At 39.7% G+C, this 27964-nt stretch overlaps 1 protein-coding gene across 7 annotated transcripts in view; it reads left to right on the forward strand.

Moving 5' to 3' along the window:
* Window positions 1-27964, forward strand: part of RAPGEF4 (Rap guanine nucleotide exchange factor 4) — a 319360-nt gene that overhangs the window by 62686 nt on the left and 228710 nt on the right. For 4 of the 7 annotated variants that reach the window (XM_066345716.1, XM_066345717.1, XM_066345733.1 and 1 more), the window contains one exon: window positions 20813-20959. The exons of 2 other annotated variants lie outside the window; for them this stretch is intronic. In XM_066345716.1, the coding sequence (XP_066201813.1) occupies window positions 20813-20959 (147 nt within the window). Of the gene's footprint in view, window positions 1-7513; window positions 7535-20812; window positions 20960-27964 lie in introns of those variants that run through there. One more of the 7 variants, XM_066345719.1, reaches the window with a different exon arrangement.

Here is a 27964-nt window from a genome sequence, read left to right on the forward strand (position 1 = left end):
CGACCATGGGATCATGTCTATGAGCCTGTGCCCAAGCCAGCAGCCTTAGCGTTTTGAACCGGAGACCTCAGTGTTTTAGCTCAATGCTTTATCCACTGTGCCACCATTGGTCAGGCTTTTTAATTATATTTTTATTGTGCGTGCATGCGTGTGCATGCCTGCACATGACAGCATCTCTTATCCTTTCAAATTACCCAACATCCCTATCTGCATGCCTCTATCTGCACACTGCTGTCCTGGTGCATACCCTCTGGGTCCTTTTGCTCGGCACTGCTCCTGGTGCTTACCTTAACCCCGTCTTACTGTGTGGTTGTGCGGAAGGGACAGGGCCAGAAAGAGGGTGATTCTTCTTGCTTCTCCAGGTGGTCCTGAATGAATAATGCTGGAAAGAGGGAGAAGCTGAAAAGAGAAATGTGAGGAAAGGGAAGAAAGATGAGAATTAGAGAGGAGAAAGGTGAGAAGGAAAGGAAAACAGAGGGAAGAGAGATGAGGAAAGAATAAAAATAATTTTAAAGAGGCAAAGTAGATGTACATAAGGGATGATTAATCCCATCAGCAGTGATGTGCTGACACATCAGATGTTAAAATCTAGTGTGAGATTTTGATGGTATTAAAATAGTATTTGACCAGGGGCTCTTGGAATATTGCCTGGACCAATTATCTCTCACCATGTGGGCCTAATGAAGAATAGCTGAGTAACACTTTGTTATGAGCTGTGGGTTTAAAAAAAAAAAATTTATTTTAACAAACTTAATTCTAGATTTTAGCTGTCATTTTGACCTCAAACCCAATGTAGAGAAATTTTCTAAGCTGGGCTTCGCTGTATCTTAAGTTGTTAAAGGTTATTAGCTTTATATCAAAGTTGGCTTCCTGCCTCCTCTGAGTACTTCACCCCACAATGTCTAGTCAGGGATTTCTGCATTGATTTGTTTAGTCACTAGGATATGAAGAGGGTAAAGCACATTGCTCTCTACATCCTGCAGCCCTCTGGAGAGTGGCCTGAGATGGACAGAGAGCCCAGCCTTCTGGCCGGCTCTGATGGGCAGGACATGATTTCAGCCACATGGGAGGAAGAGGCTAACATAAATGAGCAAGATGGCTGAACCTCCTTCCATGGCAAATTGCTTGAAAGGAAGAAACAAAAAAGCTATTTTTATCTGATTTGGCCTTGTAATGGGCTCTGGGTCTCAGCTCACTAGTGATGTGGCCAAATCAGGGTAATGGGATAAGCCAATCAGAACAGTACTTTATATTAGGATTCTAGAGTCTAGAGAAGTAGAACCAATACAAGATAGATAGATAGATAGATAGATAGATAGAGATTTATTTGAAAGAATTGGCTTATGTGATTGTGGGGGCTAGCAGTTTTTAGAGCAAGCTGACAAGCTAGAGATTCATATAAAATTGATGCTATGGTCTTGAGTCTGAAAGCTAAAAACTCAGGTAGAATTTCTGTGTTGCACTCTGGAAGCAGAATGACTTCTTCTTCGGGAAACCTCAAGGGAAATCTGTTTGCTTGGATGTGGCCCACCCACATTATGAAGGGCAATCCACTTAAAACCTACTGCAGTGGTTCTCAACCTTTCTAATGCGTGACCCTGCAATACAGTTCCTCATGTTGCGGTGACCCCAAACCAAAAAATAATTTTGGTGGCTACTTCATAACTGTAATTTTGCTACAGTTATGATTCAGAATGTAAATACCTGATATGCATTATGTATTTTCCGATGGCTTTAGGCGACCCCACCAGGGTCGCGACCCACAGATTGAGAACCGCTGATCTACTGATTATAAAGATTGATCGTATCTAAAATATTTTTATGGCAAAATTAGATGGTCTAAATAACTAGTTACTGTAGTTGACATATAAAATTAACCGTCATATACCCAATGGGAAAAAAATGGTTTGGATAATGGGCCATGGGTGGAGAAGCAAAGAAAGGCCTGGAATTTCTATCCCTAGAGACCAGCAACTAGATTGCTAAGTGCCTCCATTGTGTCACACTGTGTCAGGGGATCTGTGTACCTTCACTGACTTCATCTTTAGGCCTTCATGTCCTGTTTTACAACTGAGCTTAAAAATAGGGCTCAGCGGCCCTGGCCGGTTGGCTCAGTGGTAGAGCATCGGCCTGGCGTGCGGGGGACCCGGGTTCGATTCCCGGGCAGGGCACACAGGAGAAGCGCCCATTTGCTTCTCCACCCTCCCCCCTCCTTCCTCCCTGTCTCTCTCTTCCCCTCCCGCAGCCAAGGCTCCATTGGAGCAAAGATGGCCCGGGCACTGGGGATGGCTCCTTGGCCCCTGCCCCAGGCGCTGGAGTGGCTCTGGTCGCGGCGGAGCAACGCCCCGGAGGGCCAGAGCATCGCCCCCTGGTGGGCAGAGCTTCGCCCCTGGTGGGCGTGACGGGTGGATCCCGGTCGGGCGCATGCGGGAGTCTGTCTGACTGTCTCTCCCCGTTTCCAGTAAAAAAATAAAAAATAAAAAAATAGCGCTCAGCAACATTCGGTATAACTTTCTGCGCAGCACACAAATGTATGTGACCACAATAAGGTTTGAATTCAGGCCTGACCTGCTTCAGATTTCATGTTCTTAATTCATATTGCTCACACAGGAAAAAAGATAGGCAGATTGAAGGAAAAAAAAAAAAGGAGTTAAAAGAGACAAGAATTAAGGAAAGAGAAAAGAGATAGGGTAGAATTTTTTTTCCTGCTAACCTACCCCTCCGTTTTTGTTCCTCAAGTTTCTCCCTGCTCTGCATGCCTGTCTTCTCATCTGAGAGTCAGACATGATGAGGATAAATTCTCTAACTTATCTCTGACTTTCAGCCCCTCAGTAGGTTGTTAGCTAAGCCAAAATGGTGTGAAAGAGCCAGAATAGCTAATGGTAATGGTGCGCCCACTACAGGTAGCTAGGTGCAAAGCACTTTATAAACATTTCACTACACTGCCCCCCCCCCCCCCCCATTTAGTGCTATCCTTGGTTTCATTTTATAAGTAAGATGCTAAATAACTTGCCCAAGGTCACACAGCCATTAGGTACCAGAGCCAGTTATTTGTGATCCTAGGGCTCAAGTTCTTGGTCACTTTGGCTGTATAGTTGCCATCCAGAAAGAATTGTGAATGTGGGGAAAGGGCTCTTTTCCCTCACAGCACCTGCAGCCACCCTCATGCAGTTCTGATCGCAGCACAGAGCTCCGCATCTTCTCACCTGCAAGCCCACCTCACAGGTGCTTGCTCCACCCAGGGTGTGCTTTTCGGGAAGGCTCACTTCTCACTCTGTTGGACTGCCCCTGGGACATAGGCCCTCTTTCCACCTTTTAGATCAGAAGACACAGAATGAAATGAGTGTATTCCATCCTCTCAAAAGCTGTCTAGGTTAGAGGGTGGGGTAGGTAAATATGGGTGATAAAGGAGGGAGATTGAGGTACTGTACGTACAAGGGAAAGGTGGAATGGCTAGAGTTGGTGTTGATGAGGCGTATGGGAAGTTGAGAGAAAGAGAAGATCTTGACATGAATGAAGAGGTGGATGGCGATGCTGTTGACTGAAATAAGGAACACTTAATGAAGTAAACCTCCTCAGATTCTGGTATACTAGTTTTATATCATATAATTATTAGGTATTATTTATTTGATATAATTTTTTCTGTATAAGATCTCCCTATTTCTTTTATATAGTGATAGGGAACTGTAACTAATTATAACTTACAAGATTACATAGAGCACAAATATTTTATTTGGTTCATAAATTCACATCACCTTCCTGCCTGTTTCGACACAATATTACTTTCTGCCCCTTCCCATCATTCCCTTATACTTTTTTGCTCACTGGGTTAAGAAAACACAGCTTCTTGCTCTCTGTAGGATTGGTTTGGCAAATTCTTTTTGAATTCTTTGGACTCTAGGTTGAGGGTCCTGCATTTCTTACTGCTGATATCCTCTGAGCATAGTAAGTCATCGTTTAGAAAGCATTTCATTTGTATTCTTTTGTTTGAGCTGCTCTTTTAGGTGGACCCAACTATGTTGCATTTTGCTCAAGTCACAGGTCAATGAATGGTCGGCTTAGGATGGTGTAATGGTGACCCATAGAGCTGGAAATCACCACGACTCCTGTACCCAGTCAGTGCTCTGCCCTGCCATCCTTAGAGGTGGCCAGCATGTGCTGCCGTTTGCTGGTGTGATGTCATTGGGGCGTCTGTTAGAGGTTTACACAGGCACTTGCTCCCAAGCACTGCAAGTACCATGGCTGCTGCTGGTGGTGTGTTGATCCTTCTTTGCTTTAAATCACTGATGCCTAAGATTCTAACCAAGAAAGCCAGGCATTCCACACTTGGGAAAAGTATTAAAATACAAACACCCCAGTGAGTAATAATATACATTTTAGGCCCTTTCCTGGAAGGAGAGAATAGAGAAAAAAAGCTGACAGGCTGTTGGGAGCCAGATTCACCTCCTAGTCAGTTGGGGGTCAGCCCACATGGTCAGTTTAGAAATACAAGTCTGCCCAGTGGGATGGCATAGCCGAGCAGGCTGGCTCTGCCTTGCTCTATCGGTCTGCCTCTGGCTCCAGCAAGTCCCGCCATGGTAGAGTCCCGCTGAGCGCTGGTTAGAACCATCTCTCTCACACACACAATGTGGCCAACTTTTTGTCCCGTTTCCCTGTCTTCTATTTGCCCAAGTCTCCCCATGATTCCAGGCTTCAAGCGTGGACTGGAGGGGGAGACAGAGCCTCTGGCTGAGAGAGGGACTGTGGGCCCTGCCTCTCAGAGACCCCCTGAGGACCCGGTGCCACGTTGTTTTCATTGCTTTTAGTGTGGTCTGGAAACCATGTTTGTGCTAAGAATTCTGAGAAATTATACATAGGCTCTTTTGTTCCTATGATTTTGATGAAATTTTAGACTACTATCCTTGCGAATATCTTCCTACAAATTATATTGATTCTACTTTCTTCATAAAACAAAACCTACTTTAGAAATACTTTTACCTGGTGTCCCTGTGTGATTGACAGGGGTGCCTCTCCCGGCTTCCCAGACACTTCTGCCTTGACTATTATTTCTCTTACCCCACGGAATGGAATGTTCAGCAAGGAGACCTACTCACGGACCTCTCCACCACCCCACAGTGTCCCCACTCGGCTCACACAGTCGCATAGATTTGCACCGGGCAGCACAGATCCTCTTGCAGCTTCATCTTTCCCGGTCCCCGTGCCAGCGGTCCCTACCCCCAGTCTCTTGCTGAAGCCTAACCAGAACATAGACGCCTTTGGATGCCCACAGCCAAACTCCTGCACTCAAAGAGCTGCCTGTTCGGTGCCTCTTTCACTTAATGGGCTAACAGTAGAGATTTTACATTTCCACTAGAATGAATAATACTATGGGTATACTTTTTTTCTCATGAATGTGTGAATAGATTTAGGATGAGAAATGAAGATTGGAACAACTTATAAACAATAAACTTAAAAACAATAAATAAGTTTATTAACTTCACTATATTAAGCAATAATACCAACTCTGTGTGTGTGTTTCTTTTTCAGAGAGAGAAAGAAAAGAAAGGTCCTGCTTTTCTTTGCAGATTTTATAGGTGAGGGGCTTTTTGGGCATAGTAAATATTTAAATCTTTAGAAATGACATTTAAATCTTAGAAATAGATAAGGTTTTAAATGAATCTTTACACCAAAAAAGGTTTAGTATGTTTCCAGTCATATCAAAGAATTTCTGATGGCTGCTGAGTGACTAGAAGTTCATGCTGCAAAACAGAATGGGATGGTGTACTAATTCATGAAAACTTTGACATCTCTTATTTATTTATTTATTTATTTATTTATTTATTTATTTATTTATTTATTGTGTTCGCATAGATCAGGGGTCCCCAAACTACGGCCCACAGGCCGCATGCGGCCCCCTGAGGCCATTTATCCGGCCCCCGCCGCACTTCCGGAAGGGGCACCTCTTTCATTGGTGGTCAGTGAGAGGGGCATAGTTCCCATTGAAATACTGGTCAGTTTGTTGATTTAAATTTACTTGTTCTTTATTTTAAATATTGTATTTATTCCCATTTTGTTTTTTTACTTTAAAATAATATATGTGCAGCCTGACCAGGCGGTGGCACAGTGGATAGAGCGTTAGACTGGGATGCGGAAGACCCAGGTTTGAGACCCCATGGTCGCCAGTCTGAGCGCGGGCTCATCTGGTTTGAGCAAAAGCTCACCAGCTTGAGCCCAAGGTCGCTGGCTCGAGCAAGGGGTTACTCGGTCTGCTGAAGGCCCGCGGTCAAGGCACATATGAGAAAGCAGTCAATGAACGACTAAGGTGTTGCAACACGCAACAAAAATTAATGATTGATGCTTCTCATCTCTTCGTTCCTGTCTGTCTGTCCCTATCTATCCCTCTCTCTGACTCTCTCTCTCTGTCTCTAAAAAAAATAAATAAATAAGATAGTGTGCATAGGGATTTGTTCATAGTTTTTTTTATAGTCAGGCCCTCCAACGGTCTGAGGGACAGTGAACTGGCCCCCTGTGTAAAAAGTTTGGGGACCCCTGGCATATATTCTAGTGTCTCCCCAAATGCATCCCCCCCCCCCCGCATTCCCTTCAACATCTCCCTTACCCCCCTCCCCATAGCTCTCTCCTTTCTTCTTTTCAGGTTTAATTCTGTTCCTCAGTTCACATTGTTCCTTGGATTCCTCAAATGAGTGAGGTCATATGATATTTTTCTTTCTCTGCCTGGCTTATTTTCACTTAACATAATAGTTTCCAGGTCCATCCATGTTGTTGCAAAAGGTAATATTTCCTTCTTTTTCATTGCCCCATAGTATTCCATTGTATATATGTACCATTGCTTTTTAATCTACTCGTCTACTGATGGACACTTGGGCTGTTTCCAGATCTTCACTATTGTGAACAATGCTGCCATAAACATGGGGGTGCATTTCTTTTTTTGATTCAGTGATATGGTGTTCTTGGGATATATTCCTATAAATGGGATGACTGGGTCAAAAGGCAGTTCCATTTCTAATTTTGTGAGGAATCTCCATAGTGTTTTCCACAGTGGCTACACCAGTCTGCATTCCCACCAGCATCGCAGGAGGGTTCCCTTTTCTCCACATCCTCGCCAGCACCTATCGCGTGTTGTTTTGTTGATGAGTGCCATTCTGACTGGTGTGAGGTGGTATCTCATTGTGGTTTTAATTTACATTTCTCTAATGATTAGTGATGTTGAACATTTTTTCATCTGTCTATTCGCCATCTGTAGTCCTCTTTGGAGAAGTGTCTATTCATTTTTTTTGCCCATTTTTTGATTGGATTGTTTGTCTTCCTGGTGTTGAGTTTTACAAGTTCTTTAAAAATTTCGGTTTTTAACCTCTTATCAGACGTATTGTTGAATATGTTCTCCCATTGTGTGGTTTGTGTTTTTATTCTGTTCATATTGTCTTCAGCTGTACAAAAGCTTTTTAGTTTGATATAGTCCCATTTGTTTATCCTGTCTTTTATTTCAGTTGCCCGTGGAGATAAATCAGCAAATATATTTCTGCGAAAGATGTTGGTGAGCTTACTGCCTATGTTTTCTTCTAAGATGCTTATGGTTTCACGACTTACATTTAAGTCTTTTATCCATTTTGAGTTTATTTTTGTGTATGCTGTAAGTTGGTGGTCTGTTTTAATTTTTTTGCAGGTAGCTGTCCAATTTTCCCAACACCATTTGTTAAAGAGACTGTCTTTACTCCATTGTATGCTTTTATCTCCTTTGTCAAATATCAATTGCCCATAAAGGTGTGGGTTTATTTCTGGGTTTTCTGTTCTGTTTCTTTGATCTATATGCCTGATCTTATGCCAGTACCAAGCTGTTTTGAGTACAATGACCTTGTAGTATAACTTAATATCAGGAAGTATGATACCTCCCACTTCTTTTCAAGGTTGCTGAGGCTATTCGTGTTCTTTTTTGGTTTCATATAAATTTTTGGAACATATGTTCTATATCTTTGAAGTACGTCATTGGTATTTTCATTGGTATTGCATTGAATTTATAAATTGCTTTGGGTAATATAGACATTTTAAAGATGCTTATTCTTCCTAACCACGAACACAGTATATGCTTCCACTTGTTTGTACCGTCCTTGATTTCTTTTATCAATGTTTTATAATTTTCCCAGTACAAGTCTTTAACCTCTTTGGTTAAATTTACTCCTAGGTACTTTATATTTTTTTGTTGCAATAATGAGGGGGATTGTTTTCTTAATTTCTCTTTCTGACAGTTCATTGTTGGTGTATAAAAATGCCTCTGATATCTGTGTATTAATTTTATACCCTGCCACCTTGCTGAATTCATTTATCAGGTCCAGTAGTTTTTTGGCTGAGACTTTAGGGTTTTCTATATACAGTATCATATCATCTGCAAATAATGATAGTTTTACTTCTTCTTTTCCAATTTGAATGCCTTTTATTTTTTCTTCTTGTCTGATTGCTGTAGCTAGGACTTCCAGGACTATGTTGAATAAGAGTGGTGAAAGGGGGCACCCCTGCCTTGTTCCTGATCTTAAGGGGATTGCTTTTAATTTTTGCCCATTAATTATGATATTGGCTGTGGGATTTGTCATAGATGGCTTTTTATCATGTTGAGGTATGTTCCCTGTATTCCCATTTTGCTGAGAGTTTTGGTCATAAATGGGTGCTGGATTTTATCAAATGCTTTTTCTGTATCTATTGAAATTATCATGTGGTTTTTCTCCTTCCTTTTGTTTATGTGATGAATCACATCAATTAATTTATGAATATTGTACCATCCTTGCCTCCCAGAATAAATCACACTTGATCATGATGTATGATTTTTTTCATGTATTGCTGGATCCAGTTTGCTAATATTTTGTTTAGGATTTTAGCATCTAAATTCATTATAATTTTCTTTCTTTGTGTTGTCTTTGCCTGGTTTTGGTATCAGAATTATGCTCACCTCATAAAAGGAGCTTGGAAGTCTTCATTCCTCTTGAATTCTTTGAAATAGTTTGAGAAGGATAGGAGTTAGTTCTTCTTTGAATATTTGGTAGAATTCACCTGTGAAGCCATCTGGCCTATGGCTTTTGTTTGTTGGGAGTTTTTTGATAACTTTTTCAATCTCATTTGTTGTAATCAGTCTGTTTAGGTTTTCTGATTCTTCCAGATTGATCTTTGGAAGATTATCTGTTTCAATGAATTTGTCCATTTCACCTAGGTTGTTTAATTATTTTGCATACAGATCTTCATAGTATTTTCTTACAATATTTTGTATTTCTGTTGTGTCAGTTGTTATTTCTCCACTCTCATTTCTAATTTTATTTATTTGAGTCCTCTCTCTTTTTTTCTTGGTGAGTCTGGTTAAAGGTTCATTAATTTTGTTTACCCTTTCAAAGAACCAACTCTTGGTTTCTTTGATCTTCTGTATTGTTTCTTTAGCCTCTATGTCATTTATTATTTCCACTTTGATCTTTATTATTTCCTTTCTTCTACTATCTCTGGACTTTACTTGCTCTTCTTTTTCTAGTTCTTTTAGATGTAGGTTGTTTATTTGAGCTTTTTCTAGCTTCTTAAGGTATGCCTGTAGTGCTATGAACTTCCCTGTAAGTACTGCTTTTGCTGTGTCCCATAAATTTGAATTGTTGTATGCTCATTATCATTCATTTCTAGGAAATTTTTATATCTTCTTGGATCTCATTGTTAACCCATTTGTTATTTAATAACTTGCTATTTAGTTTCCATGTGTTTGTGTATTTTTCAGTTTTTCTGTTGTGGTTGATTTCTAGTTTCATGCCATTGTGATCAGAGAAAATGCTTGATATGATTTCAATCTTCTTAAATTTGTTGAGATCGCTTTTGTGCCCTAACATGTGGTCTATCCTAGGGAATGTACCGTGAGGACTTGAAAAGAATGTATATTCTGCTGCTTTAGAGTGAAAGGTTCTGAAGATATCTTATAAATCGAGTTGATCTAGTGTGTCCTTTAAGTCTGCTGTTTCATTGTTAATTTTCTTTCTTGAGGATCTATCTAGTGATGTTAGTGGGGTATTGAAATCCCCTACTATTCCAGTATTGCTGTTGATCTTGCCCTTTATATCCATCAAAGTCTGCTTTATATATTTAGGTGCTCCTATATTAGGTGCGTAGATATTTATAATGGTTATATCTTTTTGTTGGATTGCTCCTTTTATCATTATGTAGTGACTTTCTTTATCTCTTACTATAGCCTTTGTTTTAAAGTCCATTTTGTCTGATATAAGTATTGCTACCCCAGCTTTTTTCAATTTCCATTTGCATGAAATATTTTTTTCCATCCTTTTACCTTCGGTCTATGTGTATCTTTTGTTTTGAGGTGTGTCTCTTGTAGACAGCATATGTTGGGTCCTGTTTTCTTATCCATGCAGCTACCCTATGTCTTTTGATTGGATCATTTAATCCATTTACATTTAAGGTTATTATTGATATGTAGTTGTTTATTGCCATTTTATTCTTTAAAGCTATATTTCTCTTTTACTATATTCTTTTCTCCCTGTGTTCTGTTTACAACAGGCCCCTTAACATTTCTTGCAGCCTTGGTTTGGTTGTAATGAATTCCTTGAGTTTTTTTTTGTCTGGGAAGCTTTTTATTTCTTCTTCAATTTTAAATGATAGCCTTGCTGGATAAAGAAGTCTTGGTTGTAGGCTCTTGTTCTGCATTACTTTGAATATTTCTTGCCATTCCCTTCTGGCCTCAACTGTTTCTGTTGAGAAGTTGGAAGTCATCCTATGGGGGCTCCTTTGTAGGTGATAGCCTTTTTTTCTCTAGCAGCTTTTAATATTTTCTCTTTATCTCTTAGCTTTGGTATTTTAATTATGATGTGTCTTGGTGTGGATTTCTTTGGGTTTCACTTTAATGGAATTCTCTGTGCTTCTTGAACTTGTGTGACTTTTTCCTGCATCAATTTAAGGAAGTTTTCTGGTATGATTTGATTGAACAAGGTCTCTATCTCTTGTTCTTTCTCTTATTCTTCAGGAACTCCTATGATACGGATGTTGTTTTTCTTTATCTTGTCACAGAACTCTCTTAGAGTTTCCTGAGATTTTTTTTCAGTCTCTTTTCATTGCTCCACTTCCATGTTTTCATTTATCTTGTCTTCTAAATTGCTGATTCAAACCTCTGCTTCATCCAGCCTGCTTGTAATTGCTTCTAGTGTAGTTTTCATTTCTGATATTGTATTTGTCATTTCTGACTGGTTATTCTTTATTATTTCAATGTCCTTTTTGATGCTTGTTATCTCTTTACTTATGTTCTTCTTTATGTCAATCCACTGTTGTTCTAAGATCTTTTAGTATTCTAATTATTATTTTAAACTCTGCATCCGGTAGTTTGCTTATTTCTGTTTCACTTAGTTCATTTTCTGGGGATTTCTCTTGTTGATTCATTTGGATTTCTGTCTTCCCATTTTGTCTGTATTGCCCTGGACTTCCCTGGCCATGGCCTGGTGCAGATCAGTGGGGGTCACTGCCTATGACTGGTTCTTATCCACCTTTTGGGAGCTACAGTTTATCCAGATCTTGTGGCTGCCTCTGCTGGGTCCAGGTGCTGTTGTAAATATCAGCTGCACTCCTAGGCTTGCTTTTATTTATCTTTGGCATGGAAGAAGTTCTGTTAAAGGTTCAAGTTCCCCTAAAATCTGCTTTCTGTTGTCTCTTATTGCTGGCTACTTGTTGGGCTCAATACTGTAATTCAGTGATTAGGTACAGTATTAGATGTGGCCTACTCCCATTGTGTGGTCTGTTTACCAGGCCACCTCTGCTGTTGCTGTCCAGAGCTTTTGGGCTCAGGTGCTGCTGACTCCAGTCCACCACCGTGACCGCCGCTGCCCTGGTCGCGCTCTCGTCTGCCTGCACGCCTGTTTGAACTGCCTCTGGGGCTGCCTTGCTCAGCTCAGATCTCAGCGGCCTCCTGGGAGGGGGTCGTGTGTTTCCTCTTGGATCAAGCTGAGGTCGCCCGTGCTTTTGCTGCTGCTGAGGGCACTCCTGCACCCTGAGCAGGTTTGCATGCTGCTTGGATCTCCGCAGCAGCCAGCATGACTTCTGCCATCACTGGCAGGCTTGTGTGTACCTGTGTGTTCCCCCTCTGCTGACTTTTGGGCCTCCGCACCCACCAAGGGCGGGCCACTCAGAGAACAGGGCTGTGTGTGAGCCTGGGATTCCCCAGCAGCAACAGTGGTTCCTGGCTCTGTGGGCCAGATTGCTTGTGCTCTCTTTAACCTTCACAGCCATGCCCTGCTGCCTCCGACCTGCCTGCCCCCGGTGAGCACTCAGCATTGTGGTGGGTGGTGTAACTTAGACCTCTGCACTCCCTATTTGTGTCCCTAACATGGCGCCTGGCTCTAAGCACCTTTGTTCTAGCTAGGATAGGGGAGCCTCCAGTGGACAGGGTACTTTCTTTCCTTTGTTAGTGATGCTGGTTCACTTTAAATTTGGGAAGTGTCTCAGCCTAGGGGTTAGGGTGTCATCCTGGAGCTCCGAGAAAGTGGCTGTGAGAAAGGCTCTCTGTGACGTTCCTTTAAAACGGAGCCTGGATCTGAGAGTCCTGCCTCTTTCTCTCAAACCGTGTCTAGGCTTTTTTTATCAGACAAGTATAGTCCGTAAGCCCCTTCCAGGCTCCAGGGCTCTAGGTTGGGATTCATGTTTTGGGGATATGGACCTACAACTCTCTGGACAGCCCTCCCTGTCGCAAAAGTTCCTCCCGGGTGCCGCTCCCTACTCCCGGGAGCGGGGCAGCCTTTTCCATGTCTCCACCTTTTTTTTACCAGACTCAGTGTGGGTTCTTTGGTGGTCCTTGGCTGTAGAATCCTCTTAGTTTAGTCCAAAGTTTGTCTTTCACGATGAGTGTTCTCAGATTTAAGTTGTATTCTACCTTGGTTCTGGGAAGTGGGAGTTGGAGCATCTGCCAAATCTATGGCCATCTTGGAACCAGTCCATGAAGAATTCCTCGACATCTCTTTAACAGATGCTCATTTAAAGTGTAAATAAACCTAGTGTGAAACATAGTGGTTAAAATCAGACTTTTGAAGTCCTCTCTATGACAATTACTGTGTGGCCTTAAGCAAGTTAAGTTACCTATAAGTTGGGGATAGCAGTTCCTACCTTAAATGACTTAATGTAGCTAAAGCACTTAGTACTAAACTTGGCATAGAGCAGGGGTTCTGGTGCATTTTTTTTTTTTAAAAAAACAACTATTTCAGAAAGAAAAGTTGATTGTCTATAGTGGGGATGCTGTCAGTTGCAATGCCTGCAATGCTTGCAATGCTGTCATGTTATCACAAGAGGGCAGAGCTAGCATAGAAAAAGCAGGAAATACACTTCCTATGGGAAATGGCAAGAAGTTTAACAATATTGTTCAGCCATTTCGTGGGATCAGAGAATCTGGGCTGCACTTGGCCTCTGTCATCATTTTATAAATCCTCACATCTGTCTCTATGAAATTATCTGGCAACTTTTAACCCAGTTTTGGAAAAGGATCTTTTATTGGTTCTCCCCTGCAAAGTAAAATGTGCTTTTATTCCCCTCTCTTTGTCTCTACTCAAAGATGTTTTTAAGCCTTACAGTTTTTTTTATGAAATTTTAAGGACTGGCATGTTTCTCCTTTATGTGGATCTCTCTATCATTCTCTGTCTTTCTGTTTGCCTGTATGTTTCTTCCATACACTCTCATTTCACCCCATTATTTTCAGAGAGTGAACATTATCATCATCAGGAAATATTTCCTGGACACATTTATTGAGCCCATAAAACGTGAAAGGTGCCAACAAAGTATATAATCTCTTACTACTTGTCTATGCTCAGGTCATTGTTAGGAACTGATCAAGAGTTTATTTAGCATCCTGCACGATACATCCACATACTATATTTGGGTTTGTTGCCATGTGCTTTCTTGCTTGGGTGTATGCAAGACTGAGCCACAGTGCAGGACAGACTGGCTCTCTGCTAAAATAGGGCTGGTATTCCTGGTTCAATGATCAGAATGCTAATGCTAGTTCATCAAATGGAACATTTCTGTAGACAGCTTACCTGGTCTTGTTAAGCTGTATCTAACATTCTGATTCCAGGGAAATACTCTAAAAGTAACACATCTTGTTTTTGCTGTTGGTTAGAAAAAAAACTACATTTGATTTAGAACTATTTTGCCTTTGTGCTTGGCAATAAATCCTCTAGACAGCATATGCTATCTAATGTTTCAACAAATTTGAGGATTAGGTTCCATTGAATTTTTATTTTTCTGAAAGAACTTGGAGCATTCAATAAATTTCAGTACTATATTTAAGCTCACGAAACAAATAAAGGCACTACCAAATGTAATGGCAAGTATTGCCTATCACCTGAAAGCAACAATAGTAAAAAATATTTGCTTTGTAAAAATTCGTGTTTTATAGCTTACACACTTGAAAGACCAATTTGTTTCTTAATGTTAAGCCAAACTGTATCCAAAACAATAAATATGCTGTGAGACAATGAACTCTTCTTGAATAACATGTGAGGTAAATATGCATAATTACATAGCAAAAGAAATCATCAACAAAATGAAAAGACAACCTGTGGAATGGGAAAAAATATATGAAAACCACATAGCTGATAAGGGGTTAATATAAAAAATATATAAAGAACTCATATGACTCAGTAGCAAAAATTAAATAACTCAATTAAAAAGTAGGCAAAGGATCTGAGTAGACATTTCTCCAAAGAAGGTATATGAAAGGCCAACAAATACATAAAAAGATGCTCAATATCACTAGTCATTAAGGAAATGCAAATTGACACCACAATGAGACTTCACTTCATGCTTGGTAGAATGCCCATCATCAAAAAGACGAGATAACAAATGTTGATGTGCATGTGGAGAAAAGGGAACCCTTGTGTACTCTTGGTGGGATTGTAAATTGGTGCAGCCACTACGGAAGACAGTATGTAGATTCCTCAAAAAATTAAAACTAGAACTGCCATGTGGTCCAGCAAATTGACTTCTGGGAATATACCCAAAGGTAATGAAAACACTAACTCGAAATGTATCTGTACCCCCATGTTAACTGTAGCATTGTTAACCATAGCCAAGACATAGAAACAACCTAAGTGTCGTCTGTAGATGAGTAGATAAAGAAGATGTGGACTACTACTCAGCCATAAAAAACGAGGAACTCCTATCACTTGGAACAACATGGACAGACCTCACAGACATTATACTAAGTGAACTATGTCAGACAGTGAAAGACAAATAATTTATGATCTCACTTACGTGTGGAATCTTTAAAAAAAATACATAATAAAAGATCAGACACTCCTTGAAGTTATAGGACAATTTAAAAAAATCTTGTACGTATCACAGAGAATTCTTACATTTATTTTGTTGATTGATAGTTATTTTAAATTTTTCAGTCTGCACCTTGTATAAGTCAGATTTTAGTGGATGCTTATAGACATTATTTGCAAGGCACATGTTTATTAGCTTAGCTACCAGTGACATATAACCACTAGCTTTCTTAATACTATTCCCATTTTCTTACTATAGCTATATTTATAATGAAACATATAGATAAAATGCCTCATACTAAAATGACTGCTTTAAGAAAACCCAGTATACCATAATTTTGACATACAAAGTAGATAAATGAAGGGGTGATTAGAAGCAGAGGGAAAGTATTCTGTGATTTACAGCAGGACTTGTCAGAAGGGTTTCTTTGAATACAAGCTCCCCCAGAGAGCTGAAGTGTTTTGCAGATCATTCAAACCACTTGTCATCCAAAGAGGGGGGAGTCAGAGAAACTTGGAATTTAAGCCTTGAAAAGCCATCGTTAATTGAAGATTAACAGAAATTGAATATAGAGATTCTCCGTTATTTAAATAACAGAAAAATATAATTTGTTTTTAGAAAATTAGATAATCTATACATGTATATACAATAAATATGGCTAAGTCAGAAATAATATTTTCCATTATTTACAGAGCACCTACAATGTGCCAGGAACCATACAGAACTCTGTGTATATATTATTTTATTTCTATCAAATTCTGCTAATAATCTTATAAGAAAGATTGCCTCCATTTCACAAATGAAGGTATGAGGCTCTGGGAGCATTCTACCCAATGCCACAGAGTTAGCAATAGGCAGAGAGCAGTTTTGAATCCATGCTGTGAGGCCTGTGCTTCTCTATGCTGCCTCTGGGTCTTTTCCCACTAAGCATGGAGTGTGCTAACTCCGGGTGCCTCCAGGTGTGTGTCCTTTGCCTGATGTTTCCTGCCTTCCATCAGGGCAACTTTGTTGACATCTTTGTTTACTTACCCAATACCAAGTTTTACAAATAGAGATAACCAGACCCCATTTATCCCACTGTAACACATACTATGGCAAAATTGTTCATGACTTCAAACTGGTGCCTTGCTAGGCAGAAGAGAACGTGGGAACTGGGGGACATCCATGGTGGAGGTGGGAACCCTCTGGAGGCATGTTCAGGTAGTACTGGGAGGACCTGGGCAGGAAGCTGAACAGAGTGACACAGCCCCCAGGGTCTGTATGGTGAAGGGAAGAAAGAGGCAGGTCTAACAAGTAACATGATGGGGCATGGCTTAGTAATGGGCAGAGTCAAGAAGCCAGATCCAGTGATGGAGATGGGCAGCCAGGTGGGCTGACAAAGAGGCCTGGATATAGAAAGATGCCAGAGAGGACCTGGGGCCGAGGGAGGGCTGTCAGAACAAGATGGCCAGCTATTTTGAGAAGAATTAGGATACTAGGCAGGTTATTAAGGCAGGGATGCAGAAAGACAGAAGCTCAGTTTTATCCAACTGAGATAGGAACTCTGTTATTAAAACTGGTGCACAGGATCAGAGTAGGAAAGGCAGAAATGCTGATGCAAGTCTTAGTTTCTGACTTACAATTGTTCACATTTCTCCTAGTGAGTAAGGGGACTGGCGTCCCACCTGGAATGAATTTGATCTTGTAGGTAGGAGTCGGGTGGACCCCAGAATTGAAATTCGAGGGCTAGAGAAGCAATGCTTTATATTTCCCTGGTGATTTGAACTTATTAGGTATTCAATAAATCTATAAAATGACTGATTGGAAAAAGAACCTATAAGGATTCAATTGATACTTTAATAGGTTTTTATATTGAGCCTTGCTTGGCAAGAGGTACTGAAACTTCATGACAGTTTAAGAATCATAAAAGAGCTAATTAGAATAATTAGTTTCTAGTTTCAACTCTTCTACTTACTAGTCATGCATTTGGGCAAATTACTAACCATCTCTGAGCCTGATTTTCTTTAACCTGCATAGTAGCAATGATAATACTGGTGTCATTTTAATACTACCATCAATAAGAATTTCCACAATTTATTAAGCATTTCTTTTGAGTCAGGTACTGTACAAAGCACTTTAAATACACCATCTTGTTTAACTGTTGTGTGGAATAAATGAAGCATCATAGTCAAGATACCTGGCCAAGTACATTGCACATAGTGTGACACTGATGCACTTGGAGATCCATGTGCAAGCTGATGCACAACTATGGGAAAGTGGGTAATTAAGTGTTTTAGAAGGTGGGAGGGTGATCAAGTGGACTGATAAATGAGAGAGCTGGATCAGATTGGGAGAAGAAACCAGATGACATATCAGTAATGTACCATAGGTAATATTTTGAGAGCCCATCCTCCCTGCTTATAGAATTGCCTCAGAGACACAGTAGACTTTATTAACACAATGAGGTCTTCCAATGAGGGATAGTGCACTTACAGTGTGTCTGATGCAAAGCGGTAAGCGATGGTCTGTTCTCTGACCCTGTTACAGAAGTCTCTTTGGGAATGCTGGTTTGACTCAGTTCTTCCCCAGAGGTCCCAGTGTAACTTGGGATTCACAGCCATGTTTGTCTAACCCATTCTCTTGTTTTGGGTTTCCCCAGAAGCCAATCTAGAGACAAGGATTTGACCATAAATGTTTGCTTTTCTTCAACATGACCCTAGGAAGTGTTAGAAGCGAGTAGGAAAGTGAGAAAAGACATGAAGGAAAGTCAATGAAAGTGTGATTTCCACTGTGGACAACTGAGTTGCTCCTCCGGGGGACGCTCTAAGAAAGTGTGTGGGGTTACAAAGCCAGGGAATGTGATCCTCCTACTCTTGTGCTTCTTTGATGGAGATTGTACCTTGTGGGCATTGACAGCCCAGCACTCTGCCCTTGGGTGGAGCGATGCAGAAGCGTGACTGGCAGCCGTCCAGAGAGCTACAGGGCTGCAGGAGGATCTGGCAGGACTCCAGCAGCCTCTGCTAACCCACCTTCACCTATTGAAGACAGTCAAGATTTATTGTTTATTATTTTACTCTTCCTTTTTTTAATTGATTTTAATTTATTGTGTTTACATAGATTCAAGTGTCCCACTGAATACATTCCCCCCCATGTTCCCCTCAACATCCCCTTTGCCCCCCTCCCCCCAACGTCCTCCCCCCTGTCCTTCAAGATTCGCTGTCCTGCTCTCTATAACGCTGTGTTATGGGTATATAATTTCACCAATCTCTCTCCCTGCTCTGATCCCATCCTCTCATCCCCTTTCCCTCTGTCTGCTCTTCTTTCTTTCTTTTTTTAATTTAGAAATTAAATTTAATGAGACGACATTGATCAATAAGAGTACTTAGTTTTCAGGTGAATATCTTTATAGCATTTGAACTGTTAATTGTGTTGTGTGCCCATCAACCAAAGTCAAATCATTCAAGTTTTTAAATCTTCATTGCATATTTGAAAGTCCTTAAAACACCATCTTATCCCAAAATAGCGCATTCCTTCCTGGTTGTTAATTTCTCTTCCCTGAGTAAGTGCTGATTGCTTTCTTCAGTCTCTATGTCACTGTAAATATTTTCTTTCAGGTGGGCTTCCTGAACATTAATCTGCAAATGAGCAGAAGATAAAACAGTTTGAATAGTCCCTATTAAATAAGTATTGGGATATAAACAGATCTCTACAGAGTATATGTAAGCTTAAAAGCTATAGTAGTGTTACATTTGGAAAGGGACACTTTTAGCCACTGGCAAAGGCAGGAGTTAAGCATATCTACAGGGTCTCAGGCTTGGAATTCTGACCAGTCGGGACCCGGTTAGATGTTAGTGTGGGCCAGCACAAGAGGGCCTCTGCCCCTGCATGCGTATTCATCCTGCTCACGTTTCTTCTGCCTGCAGCGTACATGCTGAGCAACATATTCTGGGTCTGCTAAATGATGGAACGTTTGAATGTAAATGTCCTTATTTGATAATTATTTTCTAAGCCCCTTGCAAGGCCCTGCCTGGAATTCAAATGCAAGTAAGGCCTGGTGGCCGTGGTCTATAAAGAGAGTGATCAGTGTTCAGAGTAAAACTGTTCTTAGGGCCTCCTACTTCCCTGGGCCCAATATCTGAGTGCCCAACCCATCCACCCCAAAGTCTGCGATTTATCATAATCCATCCTGTGTTTTTACTAGAATTTGACAATTACTCAGAGGTGGTGTGCTGTCACTGACTATTGATATGTCAGTTCCGGGGATATGTTTCTGAGTGAATTTGTTTGCATCTGACTTTCTGGAAATTTTATTAGCTGGCTGTTCTTAAAATCTTCTCTAATATTTTCTTCTTTTCTGAGATGTTATTGATTTTATTTTCTTGAAAGCAATTTTATACAGTAACATCTGTGCAGGAGCAATTTGCTATGATTCAAGAAACTAGATTCTTATGGGCATTTGTCTTAGTAATGTAATTACAGAGTCACTAACTTGATCTTAATAACATTTGTCTATTATCGTGTATTAGATGCATGAAAGGAAAACTGCTTTCTAACTCAGAGGATTACCCTTGTGTATCTCCCTTAGTTGGTAATGCCTTGCAAAATTAATGTCCAGGTGATTTTGAGTGGTTATTTGTATTATTTGAAAATAGTTAGGATTAAATCCAAATATTATTACCAATGTTGCATGCAAACAGAAAATTACTTTTTTAGTATACCTTAAGAAACTTCTAAATCACTGATTCATAACATATTATAAACTAACCAGCCTGCACTTAATCAGATGCTATTTTATTCTGCTGTGGCTGCAGGAGGCAGTATGGAACAGAAAGCTTAGAATCTACAGTCAGAGAGCAGTGGTTGGAATCTGACCGCTGTACTCATTCTATCTGTGTGAACGAGGACTGTGTGACTCGACCTCTCTGACCCTCAGCTTCCTGCTCCTACTCACTAAAACCCTTAGTTTGTTATTAAAAGATTTTTCCTTTCTTAAAGCAGATAGTAGACATAAAAAAAGATAACCATGTCCACAAAAAGACTTGCATGAGATTATTACTAGCTTTATTCATGATATCACCAAACTAGAAACAACTCAAATGTTCACCAATAGGAAAATAAATAAGCAAATTGTAGCATCTCCATGCAATGGAAAACTACCCATCAGTAAAAGGAAAAACAAACAAACAAACAAACAGAAAAACCTAGTGATCCATGCAACACTTGGATGAGTTGTACAGACATTACATTGAGCAAAAGAAGCCAGACATTAAAGAGGGCACATTGTCTGATTCCTTTCACCTGAAATTCTAAAACCAGCAAAACTCCTTGATGGTGATAGAAATAAGTCGATAGCCTCTGAAAAGAGGGTTTTGATGGAAAAGAACATGAGGGAGCTTTCGGAGGTGATAGAAATGTTCTTTGTCTTGTTTTGGGTCCAAACTTGAACTGTGCAATTAAATCAAGTATTTTATTGAGTATAAATTATACTTTGACCAAAATAAAAGACAACTCACCCGTCCGTTAAATGTTTAATTTTCTAATGACCAGTTTTGGGGATTCTCAGGATGCAGTGACCATCTGTACTCTGGGAATTGGAACGGCCTTCGGAGAGTCCATTCTGGACAACACACCGCGCCATGCGACCATCGTTACCAGGGAGAGCAGTGAACTGCTCCGCATTGAGCAGAAGGACTTCAAGGCTCTATGGGAGGTAAGCCCCGAGGCCTCTTTGTCAATTACTGTGGTTGTGGAAAAGGCAAGGCACTGCCATGTGGATAACAGCATTACAGTCAGGCCTTGCTGTGTTCTGTTCTGAGCTGATGGATGGAATTTAATTTTGAAACTTGTTTTTGAAATGTGTAAATGAAAAGCCATTTTGACACAAAACATCCTTTTTTTTTTTTTTAATTTAGTGCTTGCTCAATTTTCTGTAGTTTGACATACCTTATAATTATTCCTTGAATGACCAGAGTGTTTTATGTATTTCCTCCCTCCTGTTCCACAGATGCATTCTTAACCAGGGAATAAAATACTTTGACATTTTCTTTTGCATTTTAAAAAATCATCATTGACATATTCCCTGGTAAAGTGGAATGAATGGGGTTAACGTCTGCTTCACTTAAATGCTTTTTAAAATGCTGTGCCCCATAATAAGGTATGGGAAATGAGGGACATAAAGATGTCTGGTTACTTGCCAGCTTCCAAATGCATAGGTGGCACGGCAGTGGATAGATGCAACTGGTCCTGGTGGCTTTTACATTTGCTGCTGCCTACCAGTGCCCCTCAGGGTACTGCACTCATTTACAGGAAGTGCGGGGAATAAATCGTTTTATGCGCGGTAACAGCAAATGGAGTACTTAGAAAGGTCCAGCTAAGCCTTGCATCTTTCACGCTCATTCCTTTTCAGTTCTTCAAGCTTCTGATTTTAACCTGTGGTTGTTCCTTATCTTTGTCCAGGGCTCAGTATGTCCAAGTGTTAACTCATCGAGCTGGCAGGCTTCACCACTTGTCCCAGTGTGTCTAAGATTTTTAAATTTGATCTAAAAAGAATTTTTGTAATCAAATAGTTTCCTCCAGAGCCAAACAAATGAAGGATGCATTAAGGAAGCAAACCTGCCGGTGAATGAGTGATGCTTTGCCTTAAAAATTCTGCAAAGCCTTGGAGGGCCTTGGTGGTGAAATCTGTTACTTTTATTCTTGGCAGTAGTGAATAAATTGCGGGGTTACTTGTTTGAAATGTTTCTCTTAGAAAGTATTAAAGAGCTCCAACTGCTCTGTAAAGTTCAGAGACAAAAGCTAGTTTTAGGAAAGCAAAGCTGAAGTAGGTTTGCATGAGGTGTGTGTAGAGAGGTTTTCTGTCAATTAAAAGGGACCAAGCTTGAGGCAAATAAGCCATTTTATTTGAGCTTTCATTTTAAAAGGTAAACTGAAAAAGTCTGTTCTAAAAAGGAAATTCAGAAAACTGTGTTAAGAACAAAAATGATTCCTACCTGTGATGTGTGTCATTATAACTGCTTTTTGTCTGTGATGACTGATTCAAGTTGATGATAATAATTTGGAGAAAAATTAAAAGCATTTTAATAAGGATCCCTCAGTGCTCTGAAGGAAGTTCTTGAGAAGTTGCTGCCTGTGAACATTTAAAACATTGTATGCCTGACCAAGTGGTGGCGCAGTGGATAGAGTGTTGACCTGGGATGCAGAGGACCCAGGTTTGAAACCCTGAGGTTGCTGATTTGAGCCCAAAGGTTACTGGCTTAAAGCCCAAGGTCACTGGCTTGAGCAGAAGGCCGCTGGCTTGAGCAAGGGGTTACTCACTCTGCTGTAGATCCCTGATCAAGACACATATGAGAAAGTAATCAATGAATAACTAAGATGTCACAACTATGAGTTGATGCTTCTCATTTCTCTCCCTTCCTGTCTGTCTGTCCCAGTCTCTCTCTCTCTCGTTAAAAAAAATATATATATATATATAATATATAAATATTAAATTAATTTCAAACCTAACAGAAAATCAAAAAGAATAATACAGAAAATACCTGTATACCTACACTTAGTTCAGCAAATGTTAACATACAGCCATATTTGTTTCATATTTTTTTGGGGGGTAAACCACTATAATGTAAATTACAGACATCATGACATTTCATCCTAAACATTCAACATATATATCTGAAAAATTAGAATATTTTACTATATACCTATAATACCATTATTTCACCTATAAAACTAACAATATCCTAATATCATCTAATACCCAGTCTAGAGTTCAAATTTTTTTCAAGCATTCCATAAACATCTTTTATAGCTGTTCTGCCCACCCCCAAAATCAGGCTCAAATGAGGAAGTATATATTACATTTGATTATTATATTTCTCTTTCTCTTTCTCTTTGTCTTGCTCTGTCTCTCCATCTTTCTCCTCATAGCATTGACTAGTTAAAATGGCCAAGTCAATTTCTCCCAAATTCAAGATTTGCCTGATTGTTTTCCCCTGGTATCCTTTTTATACCCCCTACCCCAGGTTTTTCTGTAAATGGCAGTTAAGGCTACAGATGTGATTGAATCAAGCCAGGAGATTTTGGTAAGAAAACATCAAAGGAGATGCCTAGTACATCAGGACACTCATAATGTCTGGTTGCCTCACTATTTGTGCTAAATTTGATCCCTTGGTCATATTATATCTGAGTATATTTTAGGGCTGTTTTCATAGAAAAAATTATTGAATGAGGGTATTTGTGTTGAGGGTGGTCCTTGATATACCAAACTTTGCCACATGATTTTATAGCTCCGGAGGTCCAAGCCCTTATCTGTAACCTCAGAGTATGATTTCCAATCTCCCATGCCAGTGATTTAAATGAGCAGGAAGTGATGGATAGAGGTTTTAATATGAACTGTTCTTTTACTGGTAGGGGACATGAATCTCATAATGAGTAAGAGATTAGTCAGATATCTCATTTTATTTGCTTCTTCATGCACCTAAGCTCAGAGTTCACATTAGGTGGTCAGTTTTTTAAATGGCTAAAATAAAAATGCCAGAAACTCGATTATCTAGCAATCTGTGTTAATCAGAACATTATTAATGGGCACACTCATGCATATACTGTTCATGATGATCCTAAGAATTTGTAAAATTCTAAAATACCTTATAAATAGAAATGATTGAATTATGTTTATTGTACTTACTGTTCATTTACTCAGCAAATAGTTATTGAGTATTTCTTGTGTGTCAGATAGAGATATAGCAGTGAGCAAGGTTGACAGACTTCCTGCTCCCAGGGTGGGAGCTTACTATCTACATGGAAAAGACAGAAAACCAGCAAGTCCCTAATATTACTTCAGAGTACAATATATCGTTATAATTAAATAAATTTTCTCTTTGAATATGACCAATTCATTGATAGCATGTATAGCACTAATATGCTAACAAGATATTTAATTACCAGAACACCTATTTCTTGATTATGTTAGAGTTTATAATTCAGCTATTCATTACTCTGGTTAACAAATATCTGTTAGTAAAATTAAAACCCAAGCTCATACTATCAGCTGAAATCTAAGTTAGATCTGTCAGCCAGAAGCTAAAAGGGAAAAATAATGAACCGAGGGGTTACATAGCTTCAGAATTCGGTTAGACGCCTCACTGAACCATAGTTTTGACAGAAAGAAGGTAGTGGAAAGGTAAGCTGGGTAATGCCTCTCTCATCAGCAAGGGAGCAAGGGGAGGAGCTCAGAGTTAGGCCATCGGTTCTTTTCTTTCTTTTCTTTATTTATTTATTTTTGACAGAGAGAATCAGAGAGAGGGACAGACAGACAGAAAGGGAGAGAGATGAGAAGCATCAATTCTTCGTTGCAGCTCCTTAATTGTTCATTGATTGCATATGTGCCTTCACGGGAGGGGGGGAACTACAGCAGAGCAAGTGACCCCTTGCTCAAGCCAGTGACCTCGGGCCCAAGCTGGTGAGCGGGAGCTCAAGCTGGATGAGCCGGCGCTCAAGCTGGCGACCTCGGGGTTTTGAACCTGGGCCCTCTGTGTCCCAGTCCAATGCTCCATCCACCGTGTCACTGCCTGGTCAGGCTGGCCATCGGTTCTGAACAGTGAAAATTAACCTGAATCTAGGGTCTAAATTTGCATATTCACATTATTTAGTTACTTTAGGGGAATGCCATGATGGGTCCATTATACAGCAAGCAACCTTGTATTTAGCTTTGTATCCTTATCTATATCCTTAATTTCACTTAAAGGGGCTGAAGGATAAAACGCAAGACCAGGATTCTGGGTTACTTCTTCCAACCCTGAAAATTATGGTCCCTAATTACTAATAGGTAGCATAGTCTAAAAATAGCTTTTTAATAGGCTAAGTAAATAGTCTATTTTAAATCTTACACTTGGACTTTAATGGCAACACAAAGCCATGGAATCCTGCTTCCTTTCCTGACCAGTTTCCTCGGCTCTCCACAGGTAGATACACTCAGGAACTCCACATGAGATTTGAATCCTATTCAGTTCATCCCAAATACCTCGTGGTTTATATTGTCTATTATTATGTTATAAGTCAAACAGGTAACATCCAGAGTATTTTTTTTTAAATTATCATTATGAATGTGACCGGAAGAATTAATTGTTCAATAGTGTCTGCAACTACATCAAATAAAATAAATACTCCTCAAAATAAACTAAAATAGCAACTTGATGCTTTTTTTTTGTACCCTGTATCTTATCTAGTGAAAACTACTTTCTTTTTTTCCTCCCTTTTCATGTTTTAATTGCTATTCACAGACAAATTTGAGGGTGCTAGGTTGTTTCATCCTTTATTTTCATTATTTTTTTGCATTTTCATTTATTTATTTATTTCCCTTTTTAATTGTATTTATTGGGGTGACACCGGTTAATAGAATTATATCAGTTTGTCCAGTTCTATAACACATCATCCGTATATTGTATACACTCTCCCCCTGGACTCTTCTACCCTCCCCCCCACCCCTCCCCCTCTGGTAATCACCATGCTGTTGTCTGTGTCTATGAGCTGTTTTTATTTTTTGCTTAATCCCTTCACCAGATTTTTCTATCTTAAAGTTAGGTAGGTCATATTTTTTTTAGCTTAAATGAGTATAGGAAATTTATTGAAATTTGGTCAATAATGTTTCTTTCTTTTCACTCCTTTTTGATACTTAATAAAATATATTAATCAGGGCATAAAACATACTGTTTCTCAATAACATCTAAAAAGAGGAAGAAGGAGGGATAATATATGTTTCTGGATATCATTCAAGAGAAAATTAATTTTAAAAAATTAAATTTTGGAATATCCATTTTTGTTCTTGAGACTCTTATAATTTAAACTCTTTGACACTATTGACATTGTATACCCTCAGTAAGGGGGTTAAATAGCAAAGTAGTTAAGTGTAGTCTAGGGAATTAAGCTAATTTTTAATATTTCATTTAAGATTTTGGGTATTTATGATGATTCGTGGCTCTTGGAATAAAAATGGACTGATTTACTGTCTAATTTCGTGAATTTTTAGTCAGTACACAGTATAAGAAGGTTTCCAATGGTTAGAACAACAAACAAGGGATATTTTGGTTTTCTTCCAGACTTTCTGTCTCATCTTGTGTCTGTATAAAGATGCTTTCAGCTTTGCGGCATGCTTTGACATCTTTATGTGGACTATTCCAAGTACATGACATTGAATGAGGAGATGAGTCCAGTGCGTTCAGTGAAGTAGATTAGAGAGGCACGCTTGAAGAATTCCATAAAAATTGCTCCTGAGAGGACGTTGAACTAGTGCTTTACCACCTTCTTACTTGTGTTTCAATTGCATGAACATAATTTTGAACAGAAACTTTCTCTTATTATGAGCTCTGTTTGAGCATGTTCAAAATAATTATATATGTTCAGGAATAAATTACTTGAAAATTTAAAGACAGCAAAAAACTACAGTCTTCAAAAATAAAAGCAAAATTTTAAATTTGTAGTCTGACCAATATCACAGTGAAAGCCGTAATTGTTACCCAGAAACTTTTTAGCACACTATTGTGATTTTATTTTAATCAGGGCTCAGATGAACCATTGCTCAGATGTAATAATTTTTTTATTATTTTTTATTTTTATCTGTCATTAACTATAACATTATATTAGTTTCAGTTGTGCAACATAAAGATTTAAGGCTTGTCTATATTGAGACATGATCACCACCGTGAGTCTAGTTAATATCCATCGCACATATTGTGCCCACCACACATAGGCACAATCTTTTTTCTTGTCATGAGAACTTTTAAGATTTTCTCTCTTAGCAGCTTTCAAATATACAATGTAGTATTAGCAACTATTGTCACCATGCTGTACATTATATCTCATGACTTATTTTATACCTGGAAGTATATACCTATTGACCCACTTCACCCATTTTGTCCGCCCACCTTCTGCTCTGGCAGCCACCAGCCTGCTCTCTGTAACAGAAGTCATGCTTGATAAAGTAAGTTTATTCCCCAAATATGTCTATGGCCTCAGTAAATTTTTTTTATTTTTGTATTTTTCCGAAGCTGGAAACGGGGAGGCAGTCAGACAGACTCCCGCATGCACCTGACCGGGATCCACCCGGCACGTCCACCAGGGGGCGACGCTCTGCCCACCAGGGGGCGATGCTCTGCCCATCTTGGGGTGTCGCTCTGCCGCAATCAGAGCCATTCTAGCGCCTGAGGCAGAGGCCACAGGGCCGTCCTCAGCGCCCGGGTAAACCTTGCTCCAGTGGAGTCTTGGCTGCGGGAGGGGAAGAGAGAGACAGAGAGGAAGGAGAGGGGGAGGGGTGGAGAAGCAGATGGGCTCCTCTCCTGTGTGCCCTGGCTGGGAATCAAACCCGGGACTCCTGCACACCAGGCCGACACTCTACCACTGAGCCAACCGGCCAGGGCCAGTAAATATTTTTTAACCAACTGAAAATCTGTTTCATGCTTTATGAGATATAAAGCTGAATAGGAAAAATAAGAAATAAATTCATGTTTCTGTCTTAGGAAAAGAGCACAGTTTGTAAGCAGGGATATTTCTAAGATTAATGAATATTCTTGAAGAAATATTTTTACATCTATCTCTATTAATATTCAGAGTGCTTTTTGGTCTCAATTCTACCAGATGTGTTGGCAGTCGTGGGGCTGAAAAGCTTTTTCGTTATATCTATTTACTGCCTCTTTTGGACTATATAGGGAGAAAAATCCCTTTTCCA

The sequence above is a fragment of the Saccopteryx leptura genome, chromosome 7 (assembly GCF_036850995.1).
Source record: "Saccopteryx leptura isolate mSacLep1 chromosome 7, mSacLep1_pri_phased_curated, whole genome shotgun sequence".
In the NCBI taxonomy this organism is placed as follows: Eukaryota; Metazoa; Chordata; class Mammalia; order Chiroptera; family Emballonuridae; genus Saccopteryx; species Saccopteryx leptura.